The sequence below is a fragment of the Aquila chrysaetos genome, chromosome 3 (assembly GCF_900496995.4).
Source record: "Aquila chrysaetos chrysaetos chromosome 3, bAquChr1.4, whole genome shotgun sequence".
NCBI classification, from domain to species: Eukaryota; Metazoa; Chordata; class Aves; order Accipitriformes; family Accipitridae; genus Aquila; species Aquila chrysaetos.
The window spans coordinates 323818-341728 of NC_044006.1; the positions used below are offsets into that span (position 1 = coordinate 323818).

The following is a 17911-nucleotide window of genomic DNA, read 5'->3' on the forward strand; positions in this document are numbered from 1 at the left end:
GCCCCATGCTGGTGAGTCAGGGCCCATGGCAGCTCTGCTGCTGCCTCCCCAGCACCCTGCAGCGCTGCCCTGCAGTGAGACGGGCCCCATGCTGTCGGTGCAGTGATGGACTGGCAAGGCGAGGTGCATCGAGTCTGCCTGCTGCAGGCAGCCCTGCCCGCACGCTCATGTCCCCTGTGATGCTGGGTTGAGGTCAGGGCAGGGGCGGTGGGGCTGTGTTGGCAGGGGTCAGCGGGTGGGAGCTGTCACATTGCCCGGTGGCTGCGGGGGATGCCGGCTGCAGATGCAGGGGGAGCACGCCCGGGGGGCAGCGTAGGGAGGGTCTGGGGCAGGAATCAAGCACAGCTGACGGCATCTCTTCTCTTCCCTCCTCCGGTGGGAGCATCTGTCCTGGGAGCACCCGTCCCCAGAGCATCTGTCCCAGGAACATCGGCGCTGGAAACGTCCCTCCCGGGAGCGTCGGTCCCAGGAGCGCTGGTAGGCGTCAGGGAAGCGGAGGGGGGTCCCAGGAGGGGCTGCAGGCCGTGCTGCTCACGCCCACTGGGAGAACAATGCAGTTTAAGTACAGCTTTTTGTCGGCGGTGCGGGGGGGGGGGGTGTGTGTGTGGGGGGGAGAACAGTGCAGCCCAGCCGTTCCCCCCGCAGCGCCGTGGCCGGCAGTGCTGCAGCTCCCCCCGCGGGCGGCGGGGACGGGCCGCGCGGCACGTGCCGAGCAGCGTGTCCCCACGCGTGCCGCTTGGGGGGGGGGGGACACCCGCGGCGGCGGGAGACACCCCCCCACCCACCCACCCCGAGCCCAGCGGAGCCGGGCGGCGGAGGGAGCGCGGCCGCGGAGAGCCCGGTCTCCGCCCCCCCCCCTCCCACCCCCCCCGGTGGAGGCGGGCGCGGACGGCCCCACGCAGCCCCGCGCCGGTCCCGCAGCACCATCTCCCGGCCGCCGCGCCTCGGTGTCTGGCGGGGGGGGGGGGGGGGGGTCCGGTTCGCGCTGCCCCGCGCTCCAGGCACTGGTCCCTGTCCCGCCCGTCCCAGAGAAGAGGGCGGCAGGCAGTGCCGGGACTGCGAGTCCTGCCTTTATTTGTCCTCACGGAGCCCGGCAGCGCTGGGACGACACGGGGCGGGGGGGGGGGCCCGACGCGGGGTGGGGGGCCCGGTAGCCAGGCCGACACGGGGGCTGCTGCCCTTGTCCCAAGCTTCCACGGCACCAGCACCCACCGGGCCCAGCTCCAGCACGGGCAGCCCGGCTGGGTGCTACCGCAGCCACCCTGGGCACATGGCTGGACTGCCCTCTGCCACAGTGGTCCCACACCAGTAGCCCGCACTCTCGGCCCGGTAGCCCCAGTGGTCGGGCAGACTGGGCTCTGCCCCAGGGCCTCCCCGCGAGCAGCCATGCTGTGCTGCACCGCGGTGGCTGCACCAGGCTCTGCTAGGGGGTCAGCACGTGAGCAGCGGTGCCGCGCTCCGCCGCAACACCCCAGGCGGGCGGTGGGACCGGGCCCTGCGCTGCATCCCCATGCAGGCAGCTGAGCTTTGCTCTGCCGTGGCAGCCCTGGGCAGGCGGCCAGACCAGGCACCGCTGTGGCATCCCCATGGGGGTGGCTGTGCTATGGTCCACTGCAGCATCACCTAATTTGCAGCGAGGCCAGATGCTAGATTTCCTCCCCAGCTGGAGAAGGGATGGAGGAGACGGTGGCTGGCCCCGATCTGTGCTTCTGTCGGAGGCAGTGCCCTGCACCCTCACAGCCTTTCCTGCTCTGAGATGCGGCTCTCCTTGCCATCTTCCTGGGCCACGGGCTGGCCCCCAAGCAGGGTCTCCTGCACAGGGAAGACTTCCTCCCCCACCTCCATGGGCTGCTGAGCCTCCAAGATCTCTCCAGGCTTCCTGGCCTGCATCTACACAGGGGCAGGGGTCAGAGGCAGGCAGCTACACCTCCCACCTCTGTGGCCCCATCTTTCCACAGGCTCCTGCTACACTCCTGTGCAGGGCAGGGCGTCACCCTGTGCGGGTCCCTCCTGTCACAGCATTTGCCAGCAGCATCCCAGGGTTGCCCCAGCCCTTGTCCTGTCCCAGGCAGGCAGCCCTAGGACAGCCCCCACCCCTCCTGCCCTGCAGAGCCACAGCCCCTGCTCCGTTGCTCTCTGCTGCTGGCACATCCCCAGCTGTGCCCAGGAGGGACGCCAATGTGCTGCTGGAGGAGGGCTCTGGGTAGACTCACCTGCTTGCGCACCCGTCGCCTGGGATCTAGATGGAAAGAGGGACAGAGAAGGCAGCAGTCAGGGGGGAGCGCTCCTGCCCTGCAGGGAGCTCTCAGGGGTCAGAGCCGGGGCTGGTGCTGCTGCACCACAGGTCCTGCAGCTCCCGTTGTGCCTGCTGCCACTGCCAGGCTGGAGAGGCTGGGGGCCACGGCAGGGGAGCCGGGCTGAACCCACAGAGCACCAGCACTTTCCTCCAAGAGCTGGCCCAGCTTGGGCCGCAGCAGTGCAAACATGCCTGCTTCCGAGGACAGAGCCCACTGACGTGGCAGGGCAATGGGCTCGAGGAGCCGTGCCCTGGTGGTGTCCCCAGAAAGGCTGCCCCACAGTCTCAGCAGAGCTGCCGCTGTCCTCCCTGCTCAGATCCTCGGCCCCATATGGCCCCTCTGGTCAAGGCATCATTTCTCGTGTCCCAGCCCCTTACCTGCGTGGACCAGGCAGTAGATGCAGATGCCCAAGAGGCACGTGACGACTGCGGCTGTGATGGGGATCAGCACCGAGAGGAAGGAGAGCCTGCCTGATTCTGCCGAGGGAGATGGGGTCAGTGAGGCACCCGCATGACATTCCCACCAAGACACCAAGTGCCCCAAGCCACCCCTGCTCCAGACCCAGTCCTGCGGGGATCCTTCACAGGGACAGAGAGGAGCAGGAAGGTATCATGCCAGCGGTGCAGTCAGACTCTCCCAAAAACACCCACAGGCCAGGCCAGCTCCTCCGAGTGCTGCGGGAGCCAGAGCACCAGGAGAGTTCTCTGCTCTGTACCAGCCCAGCCCAGCCCAGGGCACCAGTCACTTACCGCAGATCACATCTGAGGTGTTCGTCCCTTTCTCCTTTACCACCAGCCCCTTTTCCTCACAGCTGCAGGGAAGAACGAGACCATGTAACCACAGCAGCAGCCTGAGCACGCAGAAAGCCCCTGAGGAGGAACAGCCAGGGCTGGGCAGCCACCAGGGCTGCATGAGAAAGCATCCTGCGCTGAGCCTGCTGGGCTCTGGAGGGCCGAGTGGCCAGGGCCAATGCTGGGGCCTGTGCTGCGTGATGGGGACACTGGGTTCATAGCAGGGCCCCACGCCAGGGTCCTGGTCTGGAGTTGCTGAAACTGGTAGAGATGGGGACAAATGTGGGGACAAGGCACAGGAGGGAGCAGATATTTGACCCTTCCTGGTCAGGGAGACCCTGGGGCTTTGGCACTGCAGCTATTGCAGAACAGCTTGGAGATGACTCGATGACAGGCTACAAGTGGCTCCGTGGGGAGGTAATTTCTGGGCACAGATAAAAGCAAAGTGAAATCCAATGGCTGGCAGCTGAAGCAAGACTAATTCAGCCTGGAAATAAGGCTCACATTTCTACTAGGGAGTGCAATTAACCCTCGAGCAGCTTTCTAAAGACAGGGACTACCTGCCAGCCCATGACATCCTCAAAGCCAGACTCCCCACGGAGAGGGCTGGTGCCTTGGCTGATGACTACAGCCAAGGAGTGTGCTGGGAGGGAAAGCCTGGACAGGGCATGGGGGGGTCCCCGTAGCCCCTCATCCCTTGCTCCCCAGTGCAGACGACAGCATGGACATCCCTGGAGGGGCTAGCACTCTGCACACATGCTGAGGGACAGTCACAAGTGCCTGGATGTCTGCCTCAAGCTCAGCCACACTGCCTTGGACCTCACCACCCTCCCAGCTCTGCTCCTCTCACTCCTGCCCTACGCCAGCTTGATGCTGTGTCCCTCAGAGACCATCCCAGCCACCCAGTCCCCAAAGTCCCTAAGGAGGCTGGCAGCAGAGGACGTGCTCACAGGGACTGGGCACAGCTGGGGACGGGTGAAGGATGTGGTCAGCACTCGGACAATACCTTGTCCAGGGGTGGCATGGCTCGGTTTTAGAGGAGACATTGGAGAAGGTGCCTTCTGCACAGGGCTCGCAGGGCGATGACATCCGGGCCATGGCCTTGGCTGGAGAGGAGGAGAGGTTGCAGGAAGGTCAGTATGGGTTGCGGGAGGTGAGCAGCACTCCCTGTGGCAATGCTGCCAGGCACAGCGGCAGGCACAGCCCTCCCGAAGCACTGCTAGGGACACCTTGCTGAGGGAGCCTCCCTTTCCCCAGAGACCTGACATTAAATGCTGCCAGGCCATCAGTCCCGCTGCAAGGGAGGAGCTGGTCGGACTCACCTTCCACAAAGCCAAAGCCGTGCTGGCAGGGCTGGTTCTCCACACAGGTCTGGCAGCTGGTGTCAGAGCAGTGCATGCCGGCCTGGCACTGGCACACTGTGTTGTGTGTTGCATTTCCTTGCCTCTTCACAATGAGGCCGGCATCTGGGCAAAGGGAGCACAGATGAAATGAGACGCTGGGTGGGTGAGCCTGGGGGGACACCAGCCCCTGCAGCCCCCACAGGCCAGGGCCAGTGAGCACAGGGAGCACTTACTGTCTTCACAGATATCATGGGGGGCACAGTGCCTCTCCTTGGTCCAGCTCTGCTGATAGTGTCCGCTCTCACAGTGGGCACAGAGAGAGTCTTCTGTGCCATTGCATTCAGAGACCAGCTTTTGCCCTGCAATAGAGGCTGGTGAGGAGGGGGCAAGGAGGCTTTCCCCCTCTCCAGGCAGCAGCTCTGCCAGCAGGACAGGGAAGCACTGGCAGCTGTGGATGCCAGGGCCACTGGAGCATGCTGCTCAGTAGCCCAATGCCGCTCTAGCAGCCAGGGCTGCAGGGGCCAGCTCGCCTGTTGGCTGTGCATGCCAGGTAGGGAGGGGTGCTGGGGCAGGAGAGCAGGGTGGGAAGGCATTCACTGCCTCCAGCGCTCCAAGGACTGGGAAACAATCTGGCAGTGACAGCGGGAGCTGGCAAATACCATCATGATTTGGTAGTGCCAGCACTCTCCCCACAAGCTGCCTGTGCCGTGGGGTCCTGCAGCTGCAGGAGCATAGACAGTCCCAAGAGAGCTGTGGCAGATTTGGTGACATCCAGGGGGTCTCCCAGGGCACCCATGAGGTCCCCAGTTGCTCTAGCACTGAGGGGAACCAGGGAGGTGAAGCTGTCAGCACTGCTGGCAAGAGGGTGGAGGGGTTCGGTCACACTGAGCTGGGCTCACTCCACCATGGTCAGGCAGTGGGTCCTGGCACAGCCAGGCCTTGGGGTCCCCAGGAAGGGGAAGGGGTCTCCGTACCTGGCGGACACCGGTTACAGCACTTGCCCTTGTGTTCATACTGCTTATCAAAGCATCTTATGGTGTCACCAGGCTCCCAGCACTAGAAGAAACAAAACCTGTGAATTCATGCTGCTCCCCAGTGCTCCAGCACTGCCTTGCTTCTGCAAGCACATGTGTGCTAACCTGTGCACCAACCCACATCCCAAGGTGAGGGCTTCCTCTCACCACTCTTCCCATGCCTGCGCTAACCACAGACCGCAGCAGAGCTGTCTATGCTGCCTGATGCCACCCATCCTCTCTTTGAAGTGGGGTGGCAGTGATTCCGGTAGGGTAGCCCCACATTTCCCCAGATTTCCTACCAGATAGTGAACACATATTGCCCCGTGCCCCTGCACCTGCCAACAGGGCTGCGGTGTTAACCGAGCCTCCCCAGCCCAGGGCACTGCCAGCCCCTTCCCAAGGCTGATACACTGGCCCTGAGGGACAGGAAAGCCCCGGGCAGGTATGTCATCCATGAAAAGTCAGCCAGGGCCCTTCCTTGCTCCTTCTATCAGGGGGCTGTGTACATAGGGAAGGGTGGAGAAGAGGCAGGGAACCAGGTCTCGGGCCAGTCCGGGTGCAGGGCACCCACAGCACCGCACCCTCGCGCAGAGCAACCCCACGCTGCCCATCTCCAGTAGCCTGGCAGCCGCCGGCAGACCCGCCTGAGCCTGGCTGTCCCGGGGAGCGGGATGGGGGCTCCGGCAGAGCCCTGGAACGAGACGACCATGGGGCTGCGGGCCGGCAGGTGAGGTAAGGCTGGGCAGGAGCTGGGGGCCGGGCGCTACCGACCCCCGCGGGGCCCCTCGGGCAAGCCCTGGCTCGACGGGGCCGCGGGGATGCCCGAGCTGGCAGAGGGGAACCGGCCTCGCTGTCAGGGAACGGGCCTCGCTGTCACACCGGTCCGACACTGAGCAGAAAGGGAAGTGAAAGGGGCGCGGGCAGGCCTCTCCCTGCACCCCCCGGGGATGGGAGGACCCGGGCTGGGGGGACCCCGGCCGTGCCCGCGGAGCCCCGGGGCTCCACGCTGCCCGTCCCTGCCCGCGGGGGCCCGCGCCCCGTCGCCGCCCTGGTGCAGGGCTGGGCTGCGGACCCCGGCGGGCCCCGCTCCGCGGGAGGAAAGCGAAAGCGAGGGCGGGCAGAGGGGGCCGCAGGCAGAGCCCTGCCTGCCCACTGCCCTCTCCTCCTCTCCACGTCCACGCCCGCGCTCCCGGGCGCCGGCGGGGGGGGGGGTCCCGGAGGAGACCGGACCCGGGGGGCTCGGCACGGCTCGGGCTGCGCCGGGCGGCAGCGCTGCCGGGGCTTCCTCCGCCGCCGGCCCGGACACGGACACGGCCACGGCCGTGGGCCTCCCGCCGGGGATGGGGGACGGGCCAGAGCGGCCGGATCGTGCCCCTTCCCGGAAAGCCTGGCGGCTGCGGGCCGGGACTCTGCCCGAGGGCAGGGAGTGAGGAAGGAAGGGAGGGAGGGAGAGAGGAAGGAAGGAAGGAAGGAAGGGAGCGCCCGCGCCCCAGCCCCAGCCCCAGCCCCAGCCCCAGCCCCAGCCCCAGCCCCAGCCCCAGCCCCAGCCCCAGCCCCAGCCCCACTCACTCCCAGCAGAGCCGCGCCGAAGAGCCCCACCAGCCCGAGCCGCTTCATGGCGCTGCGCCCCTCGCCGCGGCCGCCCGCCCTATAACGCCTCGGCTCGTTCTCCGCCCAGGAAGGGGGCGTTGGGCCGCCCCCGGGGCTTCCCCGCGCCGCGCCGGGTCCGGGGAGCCCCGCCAGCGCCCGGCCGGGGTGGGGTCGGGGGGGGGCGGGCAGGCAGGCAGCTCCTCGCCGGCCCTTCCTCATCCCGGACCCCCGCTGCCCCCCCCCAGCCCCGCGGCGCCCGCCCCGGCCTCTCCTGTCGCCGTCCCGGCGGGGGAGCAACCGTCCCTGCTGGGACCCCCACGTGTCCGTCCCCCCCTCCCCGCCTGCCGCCCGGGGTGTCGGCAGAGCCGCTGGGTCTGGGGGTCCCTGCGGGGTGGCTCTGTGTGGCTGCCTTGCTGCCGCTGGAGGTGGGAAGCTGTCTCCAGCCAGCCCCATGGAGCCGCTGCCTTGCCTGCGCCTTCCCGGGGTGATAGAGGTGCAGGCAGGGACAGGAGTCAGATGTGGGCCACGGTGAGAGGAAAGCGTTTGTTCTGGCCCCGGCAGCTCACTCCTGAGGCAGAAGTTCGGGGTTTCACTTCCATTTTCCCAACGGTAACTCAGAGCCATGGCCCTGGAGAGCCCCTCATCGCTGCCCGCAGGCCCTGGCCTCTGTTCGGAGTCCCCACAAATACGTCAGCCCAGAAACGGGAAGGGGGCAAAAGCGCTGGAGGCCTGGCTGTGCCTCTGGCCGGCCACCGGCTTCTGGCTCAGTTCCCTCGGAGGAGTCCCCGAGCTGTCCCCGGGGAAGTTCCAGGCTCCCCTGCCCACTCTGGAGACTTTCCCTGGACTCCCCTTTCCCTCACGGTGTGCAGCCGGGCAGAGGCAGCGGCTTCTCAGCGTCCCTCAGTGCCCCGGCCACGCACCGCGCTGCCGCCGCCGCCACACTGTGCCCGCACCACGGTGATACCTGCGTGGCCGCACCGCAGCGACAGCCTTCCAGGCCACGGTCACTGCCCCAGCCCCGGCCCCGGCTTGGAGGCTGCCAGCCACGCGCCGCCGGCTGCCTGTGGCCTTCGCCAGGTCGCTCCGGCTCCCGCGTGGCGGCCGGTGGGAGGGGAGGGCAGCGTGCTTCCCTGAGGGCCACGGCGGGGCGGGCAGCGGCGGGAACCGCGTGCTCTGGATTCCCCAGCCTGCCGTCACTTCCCAAAACTGACTCAGTGGAGAGCGTGAAGGGTCTCAGGGGAGTCTCGAGGGCAGAGAGAGGAGGCAAAGGTGGGGAGGGGATTTCTGGGCCCGGCTCCCGCGGGCCCGGCCTGGGAAGTCCCCGCAGCCCCGGGGAACCGGCCGCGCAGGAGGAACGCGTTTGCGGCTCCGGGCTGCGAGCGCGCCGCGATCCCGGCCCCGAGCGGCGCGGGGGCGGCGGGGCTCGGTGCTCCCCGCCCGCCAGGAGCTTGCTGAGGCGGGGGGGCCGCGGCGGGAGCCCCCGGTCCGCGCAGCCAGCCCAGATCCCGGTGCCCGCACAGCGGGGCAGGCCCCCGCGGCTGGGGGCGGCAGCCCGGGACCCCGCTCACGGCGGGCAGGGCCTGGCCCGCAGCCGCGGAGCCCGACCCTTGCGCTGGGCAGCGGGGGAGGGGGGGGGGCGACGACGGCAACGGCGGGGGCCCGCGCGCCCCGATCCCGATCCCGATCCCGATCCCGTCCACCGCGCCCCGCCCCGCCTCGCCTCGCGCGGGGTCTCGTGGCGCCACCCGGCGGCCGCGGCCGCCCGCCCTAGGCGGGACTACAAGTCCCAGCCTGCCTTGCGGCTCGCGGGGCATGCCGGGAGCCAGGCAGGGCACGCAGCCCAGCTCGCCGGACCCTTGCCTCGGCAGGCATGGCGGGGGGGGCGGTACGTCAGCGCGCCGCGCCGTAAAGCCGTCCCGGCGTCGCTCCTCCTCCTCTTTGCGACGGCGCCGTACGGCAGCGGCGGTTGGCGCCTTTGTCCTGGCGGGCGGCGGCCTGAGGCGGACCGGGCCCGGCGCGGCGGTAAGTCTGCGGGCGGGCGGGTGGGGCCCTGCGGCTCCGGCGCGGCTTTACGCGGAGCGTTCGACTCAGAGACGAACTGTGGAGGGTTGAGTCCTTCCCGGCCGCCGGGCCGGGCCGGGCGTGCCCCGCGGCCTGCGGGCGGGCCGCGCCTTCGCCTCACCGCCCGGCGCGGCCGGGAAGCGGCAGTGGGGAGCGCGGGCTGGCTGGAGCTCCTCCGCTTCCCCCGCGGGGGCGTCCTGGGGCCGGCCGGTGCGCAGGCTTAACGGAGCCGAAGAGCGGCTGCTCCCCGGTCGGGAGGCGCAGCGGGCGGTGTCGCTGTCGCGGGGGGCGCAGCCCCCGGGAGCACCCGCCGCCGGTGCGAGGAGCGCGGCCGGTAGCGGAGCGTCAGGCGTGCGCTGTTCCCCGCTGCTGCTGGAGGAAGGCGCTGGGCAGAGCGGGCGAGGAGGGCCGTGGGCTGCCGGGGCTGGAGAGGCCTGGCTCGCGTTCCCGCAGCAGCAGCGGGATCCCCGGGAAGGAAGGCGCAAGCGTTCTCCGTGTCAGTGTTTTCCCTGTGGGCAGCGCTGCTCTGCCTGCCCTCCTGGGTGCAGAGGACCAGGGCGAGTGGGTGCCAGCGCTGCCCCGAGGGACCCCCTGGTCCCGGGCCTGGCTCCTGGGAGCGCGGCAGGGGTGGCTGCCCGGCGGGGCTTGGCTCCGAGGTGCTGAGAGCTGCAGGCCGGTGCTGGGTGGGAAGCTCACCGCTCCTCGGCACCGCTCCTTTCCGTGGTGGCTGGCATTATTATTTCTGCCTCACCCAGGAACTTCTCGCAGACTTCTGTGTCACGTTTTGTTTGTGCTGAGTTAGTTTCGATATCCCGCTTCAGCTGTGTCTCGCTTTCTGAAGCTGTAGCGCTATTAATATAAGATTTTTTAGGGAAATGTGGCTTTAATTAATTTCCAGAGGATTTATTGGCACATGAGCTGACATGGGCTGTCCTGTGGTAGGAACCTGCTCGGCCTGGCAGTCGGTTTCTGTGCAGGGGATTGGCACCTTTAAGCTGCCCTGGTGCGTAGCTGCATTTGTAGAAAAAGACTTAATGTGGAAACTAGTCATTCACCTGGTGTAGCGTGCCTAAACCTGGGACAACATTCATTTATTCTGGTCTTATGATTACTAAATGGCCCTTAACTATGTAATCTACCAAGTGGAAAATGGTGAGAGGCAGCAAATCCTCTTATGTGAAAGTTCTCTAGTAATTCAGCCCATCTGAGTGTTTGGGATTTATTGCTTTGTTTTGAAAGTGACCAAATGGAAAAATAGCTCCCTGTTTTTTTTCATATGGAAAGCTCTTGCACCCTCTTCCCCAGCCACCCCCTGCTATCTCTACCCTTAAGAAAAAGAAAAGGGAGTTTCTTACTGCTTTTTGTACTGAAAGTGAAATGTCCCACCAGCAGGAGTTAATGGGTCTTGTTGATGTCTGTTTGCTGTGTGTATACGTGATGTCCGGGGACTGTACGCACAGGTCCTGCTGCCTGAGCAGGTGCTTGCAGGGGCTCCGAGTCCCTGTCCCTGGTAGTGCTCAGAGCCTGGCTGGAGAAGGCTGTGACAACTGGATCCAACCCTGCTCTGAATGGGAGCTTGGACTAGATGAGTCTTTCCATGTTTTATAGCCACTTAATTGTTTTGGGAGAATTTTGAAAACTTCTTTCCCCTCAACTGATGAGAACTTAAGCTGCAATAGTAGAATAGAAGAGAAATCTAGTGCTTCCATACAGAAAAATGGGATGAGATTGGTACTTCTGGTGGGGAAGGTAAAACTGTGTGTGTGGACAAACTTACAGGAGGATTGAAGGAAATATGGTAGAAGAAACTACTTTTTGTTTGATTTTGGTTTGGGTGTTGGGTTTTTTTTTCCTTCCTCCCTGTTCTGGCAGTTCAGTTCATTTTAAAAAGTTTATTAGACTGGGAGGCTTTCTCTGCCTCCTGTCCCTGCAGGGTTTCCTAAAAGAAGGAGAAAAGAGATATGAATGTAAAGTTGATTGATGTTAAAAAACAAACAAACAAATAGCCCCACCAAAACCAACAACAGAATTATACATATCAAATCTGGAGTAGATACATTTTTCATGCCAGTGAAGTGTTGTAAAAGTATTTATGTAAAACCTTTTTATATTTTTGGACATTTGACTTGTTTATTTAGAGACTGCTTTTAAGGTGTAGTGAATATACGTTACTGTTAGGGAGGGTGTTGGCTGTAGGCATCTCATGATTAACAGGAGAAGTTTCTGTTTGTATACTCAATTTTATCAGCTTTCTTTTTCCAGGTTTCTTGCATGCTATAAAGAGAAAATTTCCATCCTGCATTTGTGTAGATGAATGTTTAGGAAGTATGACAAATTTATTAAATGGTTTTCAAACTTTCACTTTCAAGTTCGTCTTGGAAGTTTTGGTGTTTTTCATTTTTTTAAGCTTTATGTAATGGTGACTTTTAAACCAGAAAGTATGAATCCTGGGTGGGATTTGGTGGGCTGTTTTTGTTAGCTTGGTAGAGTTTATGTTGGTTTTTTGTTTGTTGTTTTTTTTTGCTGTAATTCTTTGGGTAAGTTTGTGCAGTAAATGTCGCTGACTGCTCCAGCTTTGTCTGCAGTAGTGTGGGTTAAGGAAGTGTACTTTTGCCATGTTGGGGGAGGTGAGGTAGTGGTACAGCACTTATGTGGGGGTGGTTAAATTCCCAGCTGTGGACCCGTCTTCTGTGGGAGCTGATGTCTTGATGGGGACAAGGGTATGCTGTTTCATAGGGGTATGAACGAGAAACTGGCTTTTCTGGTATTGGAAAGCTAAGATTTCACATTTAGTGAAGTGATCCAAGTGTGGTAACTTGAGAGTGTTTAAACAGTACTTCCTGATATCTCATTCGGAGCCTGTATTGAAATATTTGGGTCCTGTTATGCAATGTTGCGATGAGTGCTTCCTTTCCGCTTATTAAAATATTGCATAAATTTCAACACTTCTTACCAGTGGACTGAAGAAATAGATATGGCAACAATGGGTGTATAGAAAAGCTTAAAGTTAAGATGTTTTAGTGGAAAATGAGTTTTATTTGTATCTTAGTTCAGAGTTAAACCATTAAAACTTATTTGCAAAATAATTAGGTTTACTACCTTTTAGTGTTACAGAAAAGCTCAACCAGAATGCTGTGGTATATGTTCTTGCCAGACCTCTGTATCCCTTGTATTAAGATTTCTCTGGAGTGAAGTTTGCGTCAAGCAGACCCAGTTGGCTTCTAGTCTGCAAAGCTGTTAAGTTTAATCTTGTTCCAGTTTAATTTTAATGTCATGGATTGAAATTATATGCATGGCCGTTTTTCTTTTTTGCGAAGAGTTGGATTTGGAGCGAAAGCAAAATGGCTCGAGGACGCAAGAGCAATAGCATCAAACAGAGCGACTTCACTAACAGCACCAATCCTCAGGATTTAGAGAGAAGACTTTTTGTCGGCAATTTGCCCACAGACCACATGAGTCGTGAAGAAATGGAAGAGATATTTTCAAAATATGGCAAAATCAGGGGTTAGTATATTATCTTATGCCTTTTTGTGGCTGGGAATTCAGTGAGAAATATAACTTTCATGCTTGTCAAATGCTATTTGATGATGATTAGAGGAGTGACTAATGTTGTTCCTAAAAAGTGACCTTTTAATGATAAATTTTCTCTGCCTGTATTTTCTCTGAAAAAGCGATTTCTTCAGTACAGCTGAAACGTAATGTGTATATATCAGCTATGTTTTAGCTTTTGGGGTTGCCGTGTGATGTTACAATACTCTTTCAAGTGACTTCGTAGTCTCTTAATCAAATCTTGGTCACTTCCTGGGCTGTATTTTGGTCACTGCCTTGTCAGAAGGAAGTTGATCTATGAAATACATTTCAGAGTCTTTAAGCTCTGCATTTTGATCCTGGTAGATTTGATTTTCCCAAGAAACTTGCATAGTCGTTTCTGGGTAGAGCCCCTTTGCTTGTTCATCTGGTGGGGTTACGTGATGGCCTGGGTGTGGGTTAGTACTGTCCCTTAGTTGTAACTGGTCTTGCCCTGCTGTTAACTTTTCCAGCCCTCAGCATGTACCATGGCTATGGGTTCGTGCAGTATGACCGTCTAGAAGATGTCCAGGCCGCTCTGGACGGTGAGAAGGGTCGCCTTTATAAAGGGTATAGATTAGGTAAGGAAAACTGATCCGTGCTCTCCTACTGACCCCAGCATGCATTCTGGTAGAAAGAGTGCTTTTGTTTTAAAGCTCTCTGGAAAGATCACTATGTGGAACTTGCCTGATGTTAGTCTAAAATCACTTTTACTAGGTATGTATTTGCTTTCTAAGTTATTTGCTGCGAGTGCTGTGTGGTTCATCTGCAGTGTGGTTCATCTTGCTACCTAGGTCTTACTCTGAACTCATTTTTATGTGTTAGCATTTGAAAAGCTCTATTACCCTGTGTAAGAAACTGTTCAACATGTAAGCCCTGGAAAGTGGTCATTGAAACCTCATACATATAGTTTTAAAAACATTTGTCAACCAAGATTGGGCTTCATCTTGACAGGTTCAGAGGAATTGGTCACAGCACTTAGCAGCTTGTTAGATAAGTAATCTTAACATGGGTGTTTTTGCATATGTGAAATCAATCTGTAAGTGGTGCTATAAATACTAGGTGCTTTAAAAAGGCCATTGTCATAAAGATGAAAATAATTCTGCTAAATATGCTGGGAGCAAACTTAAACAGAAATGAATGGTTAGAAATCTATTAAGTGCAAGCCAAAAAATTACTTTTGTGGTAAGCCTATGCTAATTTGAAGAAACAGTTTGACTTAGAAAGGAATGAAAGGAGCAATAAATAATAACTTGTGGGAAGGTGTGTGTACAGTAACAAATATGAGCCTGAAGATGGAAATCAAGGCAAATAGGCAAGGAGGGTAGAAGGATACTAGAAGAAATTATGGCAGCATTGTCCAAGTCTAGAAGCCTAAATAGGAACAACTGTGGCTGTTTTAGAAGCTAAGCTGTAGCTGTCTGGAAATGATAAAATTTCAAACTGGAAAGGACCACCTAGTAGTCTTCAGTTAATGCTTCTGCTGTCTATTTTTGAAGAGGCAGAAAGTGTTTTTAATATAACTTCCATTTCAGTAGCAAAGTAAAAGAGGTAAAACAGCAGCTACCAAAACTAGTCCTCTCAAAAGAAATTAACATCTATGAGGCTCAGTGAAAGGAAGACCTGCCTGGGCCATTAATGTTGTTTTTCCACAAGCCTTGGAAAACTAGGGAGTTTCCAGGGACCTAGCAGAGCGCTGTGGATGTGCCGATAGGCAGTGTAAATAGGATGAGCCTGGCTGGCATCAGCCCCTGATAACAAAGGGATTCTTCCACCTGACACTCGGTGAGAAGGGAATTAATTAATGCCAATCAAAATAAATCCTGTCAAACTAACTTATTCTTATGATACTGCAAGCTTTGTGGCTGAAAATAGCAGTGTTGATGTAAAAGACTCCTGTAAGATGTTTGATTTGATTAAGAAACTAGAACAATTAAAAACAATATAGGGTTAAGTGGATTTCAAATGAATCTCAGTGTAACATAGATGGAATTGCTCAGTGCTTTGAGTGGTGTTCTGGAAAAATTGATTCCTGGCCATATAGTGCTTTCATAAGTCACTTGGAAAGAAAACACACAATCATGTTTTAAAAAGAGAATGAAATAATGAAGATTGAATCACTGATGGTGAAATGACCTGGACTTCTTCCTAAGCTGGATGCAGGCAGAACTGAGCTTTCAGTAAAGCCAAAAGGGAAGATCTGCACCCAGCGAGAGTGCTTTTGTCATCTTTAGCTGTACAAAACACAGATTTGTAAGCAGGGAGGTTTGGTACCTGTGGGGTTTTGCTGCTGGAATACTGTGTTCAGTTCTGGTATACCTGGTTCAAAAAGGATAATACTAAATGGGAGAAGCCTCAGAAAAACCTGAAGAAGGCTTAAAGAGTTGAAGAACAAGCCCTAGCAAAAGCCTCAAGATAAAGGAGTGATGTGATCTGTGTGTTACAGACAGACCTGGAGATAAGTGAGTTTTAATCTAGTAGGCATAGGTATGACAAGTCCTTAAATGGAAATAAATAGTTTTCTTTAACAGCAAAGTAATTTACTTCTGGAATAACTTATTGGAGCTTTGGTGGTTTCTGTGCTCTGAAGACTTTTAAATTGGAATTGGATCTTTTGCTAAAAGATAAGCTCTAGTTCAATGCCACTGCTGCACTTGAGATAGGAATGTGATTCAAGAAACTCTTATCACCTGTGTTTATTCAGAAAGTTACACTGTATGATTACAGTGACCCTGTCATCTCAAAATCCTACAGGACAGAAGACTTTTTTTTTTCTTGGAAGTTTTGTCAGTGTTCAAATACTTAAAGTGTAAATGCTGTTGGCATTAAATAAAATGTTATTAAATCTGTTCATTTTGCACAAGAGAAGGATCCCTGTCAAAGGTGTTTTTTCTTCTAGTAAAATATTTTTGTTCAGATTTAAATACTTTTTTTTATTTGAAAGAAATGTATGGTATTGAGTGTAAAAAAACATAATAGGTTTCTGCAATGGCATCTTAAAACATAAAATAAAAATAATCTTAAACCAAAGAAAGCAGATAGTGTCTTGCTTAAAAATAACACTTGACTTTAAGAGGGGGAAAAAAATCTCAACTAAAAAAATAAATGCAAGGAGAACAGTTGCTTCAGTTTTAGAGTCTGAGTATTAAATATAATTGCTAATAACACAATAAGGTAAAAGGCTTTGGGAGAGTTTAGCTCCTATGTTGCATTATACTAATACTTCCACAAATGCATAAAAGTGTTTTCGTATCTTTAATGAGTAAAACTATGTAGGGACTAAATGTCCATCAAATTTAGTTTGTGACTGTCGTGGTTTAACCCCAGCTGGCAACTAAGTACCATGCAGCTGCTCGCTCGCTCCCCTCACAGTGGGCTGGGGGAGAGAATCGGAAGAGTAGAAGTGAGAAAAGTCATGGGTTGAGGTAAAGACAGTTTAAGAGGTAAAGCAAAAGCCGTGCACACAAGCTAAGCAAAACAAGGAATTTATTCACTGCTTCCATAGGCAGGCAGGTGTTCAGCCATCTCCAGGAAAGCAGGGCTCTATCATGTGTAATGGTTACTTGGGAAGATGAACATCCCCCCCCTTCCTCATTCTTCCCCCAGCTTTATATGCTGAGCATGATGTCCTGTATTCTGGAAAATCCCATAGGTCAGCTGTCCCGGCTGTGTCCCTGGTCCCAGAAACTTATGTAGCCCCAGCCTGCTCGCTGGTGGGGTGGCATGCGAAGCAGAAAAGGCCTTGACTCTGCGTAAGCACTGGTCAGCAATAACTAACACATCCCTGTGTTACAAACAGTGTTTTTAGCACAAATCCAAACCATAGCCCCATATCAGCTACTATGAAGAAAATTAACTCTATCCCAGCCAAAACCAGCACAGTGACAGTAGACAATGTGGCTGTATTTGATCCTGGAGAGAATGTTTTGTGGTCCTGTGGACGTTGTTATGCTGCATTTGTAGTTAATGTTCAGATTGTGCTTGCTTCTCTCCCCCTGAAAAAAAAAAAATGAACGCGCTGCTTCTTGATTGACAAGAAGAACAAAAATTAGAACTAATCCCTTAATTCTAATTTTAATCTTGCAAGTAATGAAGGATAGTTTGGGAAGGTACAGAAGATGTTAAGACTGAGTCTGCCTAAGGACATTGTGGCATGTTTATTCTCTTGCAAGAGCTTTGAAAGTAGTTAATGTAAATAACTAATAAGAAATTCTAATTGTTGATAGATTCTCAGAGAGCAGATAGGACCTAGGTTTGTTTTTTTCTTTTCCTTAAAGAGGTCTCAGAGTAAAACATCTGAAGTAATTTCTGTTTGTTCTTGCCCCCCTCGAGTACATTATTTCATCCTCAATCAGCTGTTATGGAAGGCTTTGTTGCTTCACAGTAGAACAATATGGGTCCCTGCCAGTTCTGGGCAACTTCACTTTTTCTGGTTGAGGACAAGACTGTTTCTTCAGCTCTCTTACTTCTTTGTATTTCACTTCATGGTGTTTTTCATGGAGATGCTCAGAAGCCAACCAATTTTCAAATTTCTGATCTGTTGCATCAGTTTGCATCATGTTAACAGTGGTGTTTTGAATGCACCATGTTGACTTCAGAAGGAGCTTGTGCTTCAGGCTCCTCGGATCCCGTTTCCTCAGTGGTGGAGGCTGTACAACTTAACGCTGCAGCAGTCCCTTGGAAGGCAGTTGCATGTGCCACTTGAGAACCCTTGGATTATTTTCAACAAGGGTAGCGGCATACTCCATTGAACAGGACTGGCTGTGAACTTAAGACTGTGCTGGCCATCAGCTTCCTTTCTCGTTGGTTTTCAGACTCTGCTTTTTCTCCTAGAGTCCATGAGTTGCTTTCTGCTCGCTCATAGACTGCAGAAGAAAGAGGTTCTCTTATGGAATGAAGAGTCTGGATGTAGGCCTGAACCTAAAAGGTTAAAACTTCACCCAAGCTGTCCACCCTGTTTTGAAGTCAGAGAAATCCATGAAAATTTTATTACGTTGTACTATCTAAACTTAATAAAAAATTGTCAAAGTGACAATGTCTCTCTGCTGAATGGATTTTCTTGCACCATCTGGATGATGTTGAGCTTAAGTTGCTTTCATTTGAATTGTGCTGATGATCTTTTTTTTGTTCCATAGCATTGAACAGATGGGTTGATTATTCTTTACAGATATTAAGAAAGCAGTGGAAAGAAGAAATATGAATAAGGCTTCATCAAGGTCCAGTCCGGCACGAAGGTAAAGTACCTG

The 17911-nt window shown here is 55.6% G+C and overlaps 3 protein-coding genes across 10 annotated transcripts in view; 2 read left to right on the forward strand and 1 right to left on the reverse strand.

Moving 5' to 3' along the window:
* The first annotated feature begins 459 nt into the window (after positions 1–459).
* Positions 460–17911, forward strand: part of NCOA5 (nuclear receptor coactivator 5) — a 28978-nt gene continuing 11526 nt past the window's right edge. Inside the window, exons 1-4 of one of the 7 annotated variants that reach the window (XM_030007578.2) lie at positions 460–477; positions 12416–12602; positions 13139–13246; positions 17833–17899. In XM_030007578.2, the coding sequence (XP_029863438.1) occupies positions 12440–12602; positions 13139–13246; positions 17833–17899 (338 nt within the window). In that variant the 5' untranslated portion in view covers positions 460–477; positions 12416–12439. Of the gene's footprint in view, positions 478–8966; positions 9060–12415; positions 12603–13138; positions 13247–17832; positions 17900–17911 lie in introns of those variants that run through there. The other 6 variants (XM_030007577.2, XM_030007583.2, XM_030007579.2 and 3 more) reach the window with 6 other exon arrangements.
* CD40 (CD40 molecule) lies at positions 1004–7128 on the reverse strand. 2 transcript variants are annotated; one of them, XM_030007586.2, is made up of 9 exons: positions 7017–7128; positions 5406–5487; positions 4665–4790; positions 4411–4554; positions 4095–4194; positions 3047–3108; positions 2675–2773; positions 2214–2239; positions 1004–1884 (listed from the first exon to the last, which is right to left on the reverse strand). In XM_030007586.2, exons 1-9 carry the CDS (start codon positions 7062–7064, stop codon positions 1735–1737), a joined length of 837 nt encoding a protein of 278 aa, XP_029863446.1. In that variant the 5' UTR covers positions 7065–7128; the 3' UTR covers positions 1004–1734. The 2 variants fall into 2 exon arrangements, with proteins under 2 accessions (XP_029863446.1, XP_029863444.1); XM_030007584.2 differs by having other exon boundaries at positions 1004–1890.
* Positions 7660–9322, forward strand: LOC115338787 (translation initiation factor IF-2-like). The gene is made up of 2 exons (XM_030007630.1): positions 7660–7848; positions 7907–9322. The coding sequence occupies exons 1-2, from the start codon at positions 7660–7662 to the stop codon at positions 9320–9322; spliced, it is 1605 nt and encodes a 534-aa protein (XP_029863490.1).

Excerpts from the sequence above, each read along its gene's own strand:
- CD40 (XM_030007584.2), bottom strand. The coding sequence starts at position 7,064 with ATGAAGCGGCTCGGGCTGGTGGGGCTCTTCGGCGCGGCTCTGCTGGGA. Across the intron at positions 4,555-4,664 it reads CCATGATATCTGTGAAGACA|ATGCCGGCCTCATTGTGAAG; the intron begins GTAAGTGCTCCC and ends CCCTTTGCCCAG. Across the intron at positions 1,891-2,213 it reads GGCGACGGGTGCGCAAGCAG|ATGCAGGCCAGGAAGCCTGG; the intron begins GTGAGTCTACCC and ends GCCCCTGTGTAG.
- LOC115338787 (XM_030007630.1), top strand. The coding sequence starts at position 7,660 with ATGGCCCTGGAGAGCCCCTCATCGCTGCCCGCAGGCCCTGGCCTCTGT. Across the intron at positions 7,849-7,906 it reads TGTCCCCGGGGAAGTTCCAG|CCGGGCAGAGGCAGCGGCTT; the intron begins GCTCCCCTGCCC and ends CACGGTGTGCAG.